We start from the raw sequence: 11004 nt of genomic DNA on the forward strand, positions 1-11004 counted from the left end.
AGTGAACAAAAAAAAATTATAAAATTCAAATTACAATTAATCCAATATTGAAAGATGAAATTAAAAAATAATTAAAAAATAATCTGAGTCTACATAGTTAACCTCGTGATCTAGATCATGAGATCATAATAGTTATTTAGAAAATAATTGAAACATATTATGAAGCCATGTAGTAAGTAAATTCAATGTTAGATGATGAATTTTTTTTAAAAAAATAAGTTTAAATTTTTTTAAAAAAATCCTGAGAAATTTTAAGTGCTAAAGTGAAAAGGTGTTTTACTATTTATTATTATAGTAAAAAGCCAAGTTTTGGTTTTAGCGTATGTTATTTTTTAAAATTTATATTAATTTTGTAATATTGTTTTAATAAAATATTTTTATACTTCTGTATTTTTTTTCATAATCCATGTTTAATATATATTTAAATCTTTAACTTTTTAATTTCGTTTTTAATTAACATTAACAAAAAAAATTATATTTATTGCTACATATAATTTTTAATTTATTTAATTAAATAAATAAACAATATTTTTATTCACATTGAAGATTTTTTTCATGTCAAAAATATATTGGGAACCATGCACATTCATATTTTGACATTAAAAAAGAATTCGATCCTATCAACGACAAAGCAAGGATTAACGGGAAAATTTTATGGTATATATAAAATAATTTGTGATATTTTATTAATTATTTAATACAATTAAATTTAAAGAAAAATATATATAAATAAAAAGTATTAAAAGTAATAAGAATATTTTTATCTATGATTTTTTTATATATTTTTTTATTAATTTTTTAAAAATAGATCCCATAGAATAATTAATAAAATATTACTAATTAATCTCTAAGCAGAATAAAATTTAATTAATTAATTGTTAAAATTTTACTTATAAATGAAAAATGTTAGCAGTGCCTATGTTTTTTATGTTCAGTTTTTTTATTTATTTAACCCATAGCAGACAATTGTATATTTAATTCAACTTTATATAATATTACATGCTAATGAAGGGATAGTTGCAGGTGGATCGACAAACCACGCGCAAGTTCAAAAGGGGTAAAGTAGCACTTGAGGGCCTAGCTGCTATGGTTAATCGTGTGACTTGTTTTGTTTTCATTTTGAATTCGACCCTGTATGTACATGTCTGTCACCCCCGTGGTGCCTAATCTGCCCCTGGGCTTACAGAATGTCCAGTGGGGCGTGAAGAATAGTCGTGGTGCGCGCAAACTGATCCGGACACCTCACGTAAATAAAAAAAATGAGTAAAGTAAAATAAAAAAATAAAGAATTAATGCATGTGTGAATTGTAATGTAAAAGCCACGTAGCCAAGCCATGGCCATCCATCCATCCATCCATCCATTCGGGCAGTTCACCACAGAACCACCTCGAATATCTGTCCCGATTGGTGCGTGTAGTAGATCCCAAACCGAAAGAAATGGGAAGAGGTAAAGTGATTGACGACGCCGTCAAGAATTTCGCAGTGACCGGAAAAGATCATCACTTCCTCGTCGACGCTGATCTTGAGGAGGAATTCTCCGATTCCTTTCGTTGTTCCGTTTGCCTGTAAGCTCTCTCTCTCTCTCTCTCGGATCTGGTTTTGTATAATCCGTGCCTACTGATTGATACTGTCATGAGTTCTTCGCTGTACACATGGATAATAATAATTTATCCATTAGCCGTTTTCAATCCTTTTAAAACAAAATTTTCTTGCTGAATATATGGCAAGGATTCAAGAATTTCTTCAGCTATTGTTAGTGTTAGTTGTTTGTTTATAGAGTGATTAAGAACTAATTCTAATTTACTACTGGTTTGGTCTCAGGGATCTTCTATACAAACCCATTGTGCTCTGTAAGGCATTAATTTTTTTTTAGCAAATATGTTATTATTTTGATTATTAAAATATGATCTAATTCTCTGTTTTTTTTTATTATTATTGTTTCATTGCAGCTTGCGGCCACATTTCCTGTTTCTGGTGTGTTCACAAATCTATGAGTGGTCTGAGGGAGTCTAATTGTCCAATTTGCAGGCATCCATATAATCACTTTCCAACCATTTGTCAGATGCTGCACTTCTTGCTCTTCAAGTTGTATCCTATGGTGTATACGAGGAGGGAAGAGGAAACTCTAGGTCAGCATCTCCTTGTTTTTGGAGTGCTTTTTTTTTTCACCTGCGAACTTTTTAAATTGCTTGGTGTGATAATGGAACGTAGAAACACGAGCTGAGAAAGACTCCTGCTCCTCTCGCGCTTTATTATTACACTGACGAGATCAAGGTCTGATATTTGTTAGATTTTTGCCTTTTGATTGTACATTTTACAAATGTCATGGAAGGAGTCTGGAGCAATTCCATGCTAAAACAAAATCTATTGAAGAACAAGGACATATGTTGAAGATGCCAGCTTTGTTAATTGGCTGGTATAGTTAAAGTGCTATTGAACAGTAATTCATGAAATTACCTGAGCTTTGTTTTTGTCTGAAGCATGGGATTCATTTGTGCATTTTTTTTAAAACTTCTTGTTAAATGGGCACTTGTTCTTAATTGTTGTCCAAAGGGGCAGCGTTGATAAGCAGAACCTGTGAAGTGATTTTTTACTAATATGAGAAATAGGATGGTCAATTTTTTTATTTTTGTTTATTTTTTTATTTTGAGAATTTAGTTTGGCAGAAATGATACACACTTTTCCAGTGAAAAATACTCCAGAAAGACACTTGGGTGAAACCATTATATTGTTTTGCTTGTAACCTTGCTTAAATCATTAATTAAACTATAGGTAAATATCTTCAGTGATATGAGAACCATCTTCTCCCACACACAGAATGACAGAACGCCAAAGCTACTTTTTTTTTTGTCATCAATCAATGAAGTTTTGTGCTATTTTATAAAGATTCAAGATTTCCTTTCCTTTTCTTGCTTTTTAACTGTTTACAACATAGGTACATCCAATCACCACCCACATTATGTATCACTTAACTGATAATGCATTTAATGTTCAGAAGTTTTGTTAGGCTTGTTTTGAATCTAGTCTTATTATCATACTCTGGCCTGCAAAGCTCTCAGGTGCATAGTGGTAGTTAGGTTATTTTACTAATGGTATTAAAATGTCCATTTTAATCATGTAGTGTTCGTAAATTCTAATTTTTTTACATTTCTTACTGTTCATGTTTTTTCAGAGGAAGAGATGGAAATGGGCTTCTTCTCACCACAATTTGGCTATAAAGAATGCAACAGTGATCTAAAACATCATCATCCAAGGGATCGAAAGCATGCACTAGACAGTTGCTTCTTCAGGAATGGGGAATTTTGTGCAAGTACACAACAAATAGAGTCTGTTAAGTCTGTTTCCATGATTCAAGCTCCCACTATGTCTATTCCAAACAAAGCTTGTGATGAAAATTGCTGCATGATCAAACCTGACAGTGTTGAAGAAAACCATTTGCCTGAAGATAAGTCAAACAGAAATTGCAAGCAGGTTTCAATTGCTGATGTACAATGCAGCACATGCAAACAGCTTCTCTTTCATCCAGTGGTTCTTAATTGTGGCCATGGTATCCTTTTTCACTTCAACTTTAGACGGACTACTGATAGTTGGCTATACCATTGCCTATCCACCTGGAAAGTTTTTTCATGACTGATCCTTTTTTTCTCTTAAATTGTTTCAGTGTATTGTGAAACTTGCATTGGTCCAGTGAATGAGATGCTTACATGCCAAGTTTGTCAGAGTTTGCATCCAAGGGGTTTTCCAAAAGTGTGTTTGGAGTTTGATCATTTTCTAGAGGAATACTTCCCTACAGAATATGCCATGAGAATAGAAGCTGTTCAGGCCAAACAAGTGCCTGTCAAGTTTCAGCACCCAATCACTTGTATGTCTCACTGCTTGATCCCTTCCTTCCCCAACCATGCTAACTGCTCAATTTACAACTCTGATAATATGCCCTTATCTTCTGTTGTTCATATTTGGATTAGATGTCTCATTGTTCGACTAGTTAGGTTGTTAAAATTCATGTAGGGAAGCCTCGTACATATTTTATTTAAACCTAATCAAGTTAAGGAAAATCAATGATGAAGTCATCAGTTCAAGAAAAGTGCATAAACAGGAAGGGAGCAGTGCTGTCAATGTTGTTTCTTTCTGGCCGGCCAATACCATCTCAATTTAAATCTCATCCATCTTGGATTTCTTGGTTAGATACCAGCCTGGCTATACTGGTTAGTACCATTTCATTCCACATTTTTGCATGGACGTTTTGGACTTTTCCAAGTTAAAACACCAAACCTCTAATTTTCTAACAATCCCTAATTTTTGGGTTTTTCTCAGTTAAAACAACCAATCCCTAATTTCCTTGGGAATCACCACAAGATCAAGATCATTGCTTTTATCTGAAATGTAAATTATAAATTAGTCCTTTTATTTTTCATAAATTGGATTAAATAGTCCTAGTTTGAAAAATAATTAATTAACCCTTTGTCTAGCTTTGACCATTTTAATATTTTTTTTGTTCCAAATAATTTTTTTTCTCATCATTTCGTATTATCTATTTCTTTTTTATATATCTTTTTGTATTTCTTAAAAAAAATTGAAAAAAAAAATTAAGCGGGCGAAAAGGATCAGGTTACAAATAGATTTAAAAACACAGGGACTGGTCAATTAGTTTTAAAACTAGGGGAACTATTCAATTAATTTTGCAAAACTGTGGACTCATTTATAATTTTCTCCTGTGTAAATGACATATGATTTAATATTCTGCTTGAATTTTTTATTTTTTTTTGAGATATTGTCTCTTTGTTTCTATTGGACTAATTTAGTTTTTAAGTTAATTTTCTTTCGGACATTTAGCATGTAGTAATGATTTTAATCTTCTAATTTATTCTTTGATGTTTGAGATTTTGTTTTATGGAAATTTAACTTTGGATATTTGGGCTTTAATTTGTTTCTCCTAGAATACAACTTTCATTGTTTTTTCCATTAGGACCATGGAACAAAACGCTGAGATGTCAGGTATAGAAAAATTTCCAACCAATAACAAATCCAGAACAGTATTGACAACATTGGGAGGGTGGGACAGTGCATTCCCTTTAGATAATGTACCTTCGTGGGAAGGTGTTTGACCTTATTTCTTTTGTTTTAGATTTCTATCTAAAATATAAGGCTAATCTGTACTAACACCCCCTAAACTTTAGGTAGTTTTGATTGACTCCTAAATTATTTTTTTATTTGAACCCCTAAACTATAGCATGCTTTCTTTTACGCCCCTTACGCCATTTCCTTCCATTTTTCTGTTAAATAACATCTGAGTTGCTTTTTTTTTCTTATAAAACATCAAAATGTCATAAAGAATTGGTAAAAAAAAATAAAAATCCAGCTCGACCAATATTATGATAAAGACATCGTTTACAATATTTCTTGCATCACAAATGTCTTTTTATAGTTTGAGATACCACTAGTTACCATTAAACTATCCACTTCCAGGTTCTACTAAGGCTAGTGAAAAGAGTTTTCAATCATCTTCAGTGACCGCAAGAGAGAAATTATCATGGCGGGCTGACCCTCAATCGAAGGTTCATGTTGGAGCTGGTTGCGATTCTTGTGGGGTAATTTCTATTCCTTTATTCCTTCCCTTTGGATTGATTTCTTAACTATTATGACAAATCATTCCCAAGATGTCTCACAACTTGTGGTTGTTTCATGATTTTTGGTTGAATTGTGTCTTTGCAATAAGTAGAATAACGGGTTACCTATGTTGACATTTGGTTTAGACATTGTGATGCTTGCCTTCCATTTTCTTTTGTTTGAAATGTGCAAAAGGTGGGGTTGCACATTCTGAACCAGTACATGATAGTGATACAAGTTGTGTTTATGTTGGATGTCAGATAATATTGGCAGGATTGGCATGTCTTTGCAGTTCTTTTATTCTCGCACCCCGATTCATATCACTTGATGTGAACTATATGCTAAACCTCTTTGTTTTGTGAAGTTAATATTAGTATAGTAGGTGAGATTGTATGGAACCCTCCTGAACTATTGGTTGAAAGTGTCATTAGCCCGCAAACAAAAGATTTTGAGCCTTCAGTCCCTGAACAAATTGTTTGGTTTAATTTATTCCACTGCAAATGAATCAAGATTTCCATCCAAAAAAAAAAAATACTTGCAGTGCAGTCACATATGTAATAGTGGACCCATAAAAAAAATTTTATTTTTATTTTTCCACTCATCTCTCCCTCCTTGTATCACTCCCTAATGCAATCCATCTGCAAAAAGCTTTCTATCCTTATTTTCTATTTCTCCTCAATCAACCAAGTCACCTACCTCTACTATGCTAATTACCACTAGCCAAAACCCAGTACAAGAAACAGTTACTTATCCGCCAATTACCACTAACCACCACCACACCATCAGCAACCTCTACTATGTTACCAGCCAACAACCTCTGCCGCAGCATTAGACAACAACAACATCCACCATGTATCATCAATAATAACTAGCTTGAGACGAAAACGCTGCCACCAGCAACTCTAGCTACCACTGCTTTCAAAAGCTTCTGTTACTTCATCCACCATGGAAGATTTAGTGTTGTTCTTTCGTAGGTTTCTGATGGTAAAAGGGATTTGGAATGGGGGTTTGAGAATTTAAGACTAGGCTATCTCTTAGTAGAATTAGGAAATGTTTCTGATTTTTTTTTTGTTCTATTCATGTTAGGTTGCGCCAAGTTTAGTCCCTATTCATGAGCAAAGTGTAATTTCACGTTCACTTTGCTTTGAAGCGGGTTTAATGTTTCTGTGATTAGGGTTCTTGTGTGCTTGCCCTATTCATCAGCACCCTCTGCAAATCTCTTTATTTCTCAACATCTCTTGCTCAATACATCTAGTATTATTAAAAATATGTTTGTTTTGCAAAAAATATTCTAAGTTCAGAAAATATTTTGTAGGAGAATGTTCTCTCTCATTTTTTCAGTGTGAAACAAACGTATGAAAAATATTTTCTAGTCAATCCCTGAAAGCACCAATTTGGAGGAAAATATTTTAACCTTAGGAAGGACGGACAAATAATTTTCTCAGTACTATTAACTCATGATATTTACCACCCCCTCCCCTTGTCACAACCACCACATTTTATTATTGTTCCTTCATAACCCCAGCATCACCACCATCATCTTATTACTAGTATATTACCACCATAGCCCTCTACTACTGTAACAACCACCACCACCATCATTAATGTCACCACCTTATTATTATTATTGAAGTAATCATCATTTTATTACTAATTGTCATCATCATCACTAAAACCACCAGTGGCATCATTCATAGTATTAGTATCACAAATATTATGTTCATAACTATCACCACCACCATTATCTTTATCACAACCATGTCAATTTTTCTCATCTTATTATCATCATTAAAAATTTAAGAAAGGAAATAACTTATTTTATAGTAAAATATTTTTCTTGATACATCTAAACTGTGAAAAATAACTTATTTTTCAAGAAAATGTTTTCCATTTTTCTACAACACAAACGAGCCCTAAGTTCTGAATATTCCTTTTTGGTTTCAATGTTTTAATTTTTGAAGAGTTTGCAAGCATGCTCTTCCTCTATATCGATCTTCTCTATGCAACTTGGTTTGTTTGTCCTTTTTTCTTTTTTTTTTCCTTTTTGAAGGATTTTTATTTTGGTCTTGAAAGGTTTGAAAATATTGGATGAATTTGGATTGTGACTGTAGAATTTTGTTCAAAAGCTAACAAGGCGTGGAAGAATTGATGGTAGTTTAGTTTTTCCTATTATTATTATTATTAAAACTCTTTTATTAACAATCTTATTATTTTTAATAATGACAAGACATGACTCGTGTGAAAATTCTGAATCCTCATGGACAGAACCCTATGAAAACTAACGGCTGGACTAAATCAAATCAAACAATTTGCTTATAGGCTAGGACACTCTGACCAATAATTGGGCGTTCCCCTGCCCTCCTCTTTGCAAGATTGTCTCTGTTTCTTTCTAGTCCAAACCTTCAAGTGCCTCTAGGTGTACGTGTTGTGTCCCTTGATTATTTGTTTCAAATTTAGTTACAATTTGAGATCTTTCGAGGACGGGACACTTCAGATATTGGTTTTGCCTGTTGAAAATTGAAAAAAATGAAAACAAGTAGAAGATGGGGTATATGAATTTATAAACAGTTTGATTTGAACTTTGGAACTCAATAATACTTCATGAAATCTATGCTGTCCAGGTATATCCAATAGTTGGGGATAGATACAAGTGCAAAGATTGTGTTGAGGAAATAGGTTTTGATCTCTGTGGAGACTGCTACAATACTTGCTCCAAGCGACCTGGACGGTTCAATCAGCAGCATACCTCGGAACACAAGTTTGAGCTTGTAAAGTCAAATATTATTCATAATATAATGTTGAGGTTGGCGACTGGACAGTTGGATAGTGCTTCTGCTTTTGCCAACCACGATGATGCTTCAGGAATTTCTGAAAATGAATCCCCTGCTCCCATTTTGTCTGGCGATGCTCAAGACAGTAGCAGGAACAGTTTGGCTAGTGCTGTGACCCACCCTGATAGTGCAGAGGATGAAAACGAGACCCAAACAACCAGGTAAAATGTTTTACCTTGAGCATATATTGCTTGATTTGGTGGGATTATCTATGTATTAGTTGCCTCAGATCAAACCCCCTAAAAAGCGAGAGAAAATAAGAGGAAAAAAACTCCCATTGCTCGGTGCAATGCATTTCTAGTCTATTTCCTTGCGAATCACAAAGATCTGATGGAGTTTTGTTCTCACTGCACTTGTGATAATTCACTTTATATCAGAACCATCTCCCAATTTTAACCGCCATTGGCGGTTGTATATCATGTATCATAGTGTAAAAATCGTCTGCTTGTGCAAGAGTTATGAATCAGCAGTGCTCGCATCTATTTGCTTTCCTTGATAAACACACTGTATATTGCTGCTCTTTTGTATAATAAATTTATATAAGCAGTGCTGTCGGTTGTTTTTGTGAATGGAAAATGAGAATCATGTGCCAAGGGGCTCAAAAACCCTGTCCCTGGAGAAAGTAGGTGGGCTATGCTTTTATGCAAGGTGATTTTTCCTTGAATGTATATTTTTCAGATATATTTATGTCAGGAGCATGGTTATAAAACCGACAAGCTGTGTTAACCAAATTTTTTTAAAAAAAAAAAATTAAACATAAAAAAAGGAAAATTAATAGGTTTTTTTTTCCAGACTCTGATTTTAATGTAATTTGATCAGTACCCTAATATGCATCACTGGTTTTTTTATAGTTAAGATTTAAAAAATTGTTTTTGTATTTTAAATAAAATAAGCATATTTGTTTTTTAAGTGGAAGCTAGTAAAATCATATTCTGCATTTAAAAAATTAATCAGTTAAATAATATTTATTTTTTACCAGACATTCATTCAACCGTCTTAATTTCTTTGTGATAATTTTTTGATGTTCGGATATTATTGATTTCCTGCTGATGTTGTAAAATATCCACGAGTAATTAAGATTTGATTCATTAGAGTAGAGGGTTCAGGTTGTGAAATCCATTCAAAGTTGGTAGGAAAACATTACCGAGATTAAGACAAGAGAGGAGGCGACATAAGCCGATCGAGGACTGCCGAGACAGGACAGGACAGAACAGAACAGGATAGTTGTCTCATTGATAGCATCCCATGTACGTTTAAATTAAGGGGATTTATAATAATTCAGATAAAATAAAAAGGAGGTCTAACGAAGGGAACCATCAGCCACGAAATCTTCAACATAATAAGATTGTAACTTTCCATTACTGGGCACTATAAAAAAGCATGTTTGAATCATCATCGCTAGACACAAGAAAATCATAGTTCTGTACAAACTTGGGGGGAGAGTGCCAGCTCTGATAGACTTTGGTTGAAATGGCTTTCAAGCTCTCAATTTCTCTTGCTCTTCTTGCAATTCTTGTACTGGTGGTGGGTTCCGAAGCTGGTGGAATAGCGGTTTACTGGGGTCAGAACGGCAATGAGGGAACCTTGGCGGAGACTTGCGCCACCGGAAACTACGACTATGTAATCCTAGCGTTCCTCCCAACTTTTGGAAATGGTCAGACTCCGATGATTAATCTCGCCGGTCATTGCGATCCATACAGCAATGGCTGCACAAAATTAAGCCCTGACATAAAATCATGTCAAGCCAAAGGCATCAAGGTGATGCTCTCTATTGGAGGAGGAGCTGGGAGCTACTACCTCACCTCAAAGGAGGATGCAAAGCAAGTGGCGACCTATCTTTGGAATAACTTCTTGGGAGGAAATTCTTCATCTCGCCCGCTCGGCCCAGCTGTTCTTGATGGAATTGACTTCGATATTGAAGGAGGGACAAACCAGCACTGGGATGATCTTGCCAGGTTCCTTTCAGCTTATAGCAAGCAAGGTAAAAAGGTGCACCTAACTGCAGCTCCTCAGTGCCCATTTCCTGATGCTTGGGTAGGAAATGCACTGCAGACAGGTCTCTTTGACTACGTCTGGGTTCAATTCTACAACAACCCTCCTTGCCAATTCTCCGGGGATATTGCCAATCTTGAAGATGCATGGAAGCAATGGATTTCAAGCATCCCAGCTCAAAAAATCTTCCTGGGATTGCCTGCTGCTCCTGATGCAGCTGGAAGTGGCTTCGTTCCTGTAGCTGACCTTACTTCCATAGTGCTTCCAGCAATCAAGGGCTCTGCAAAATATGGTGGTGTTATGCTGTGGTCCAAGTTCTATGATGATCAAACTGGCTATAGTAAATCAATTAAGAGCCGCGTCTGAAAAAACAAAAGTTGATCTCTTCACATATATATCTAATACCAGTTATATATCTGCATAAATTGCCTCTCATGTATAGGCAGATTTTATGTTTTTGTTACATGTCTCTTTTCCCTTTTCAGATTTTATTTTATCTCTCTTTTAAGAAATGGAAACTCAACAAGCAAAGCAAACCAGTCAGAACATATATCAGTGATGGCACCATCACCCA

General features: G+C 34.5%; 2 protein-coding genes across 2 annotated transcripts; both read left to right on the top strand.

Annotated features, from left to right (window-relative positions):
* Positions 1–1334: 1334 nt before the first annotated feature.
* Positions 1335–8988, top strand: LOC133691420 (E3 ubiquitin-protein ligase PRT1). The gene is made up of 7 exons (XM_062111915.1): positions 1335–1565; positions 1822–1850; positions 1950–2129; positions 3173–3547; positions 3662–3862; positions 5467–5588; positions 8229–8988. Exons 1-7 carry the CDS (start codon positions 1438–1440, stop codon positions 8601–8603), a joined length of 1410 nt encoding a protein of 469 aa, XP_061967899.1. The 5' UTR covers positions 1335–1437; the 3' UTR covers positions 8604–8988.
* A 443-nt stretch (positions 8989–9431) lies between these two features.
* LOC133690641 (hevamine-A-like) lies at positions 9432–11004 on the top strand. Its single transcript, XM_062110877.1, has one exon. It carries the CDS (start codon positions 9909–9911, stop codon positions 10794–10796), a length of 888 nt encoding a protein of 295 aa, XP_061966861.1. The 5' UTR covers positions 9432–9908; the 3' UTR covers positions 10797–11004.

The sequence above is a fragment of the Populus nigra genome, chromosome 4, assembly GCF_951802175.1.
Source record: "Populus nigra chromosome 4, ddPopNigr1.1, whole genome shotgun sequence".
Lineage (NCBI taxonomy): Eukaryota > Viridiplantae > Streptophyta > Magnoliopsida > Malpighiales > Salicaceae > Populus > Populus nigra.

Bases quoted from the DNA above. Each gene is read 5' to 3' on its own strand.
- LOC133691420 (XM_062111915.1), top strand. From the start codon at position 1,438: ATGGGAAGAGGTAAAGTGATTGACGACGCCGTCAAGAATTTCGCAGTG. The intron at 3,548-3,661 runs GTATCCTTTTTC...AAATTGTTTCAG, and splicing joins GGTTCTTAATTGTGGCCATG to TGTATTGTGAAACTTGCATT. The intron at 3,863-5,466 runs GTATGTCTCACT...ATCCACTTCCAG, and splicing joins GTTTCAGCACCCAATCACTT to GTTCTACTAAGGCTAGTGAA.
- LOC133690641 (XM_062110877.1), top strand. From the start codon at position 9,909: ATGGCTTTCAAGCTCTCAATTTCTCTTGCTCTTCTTGCAATTCTTGTA.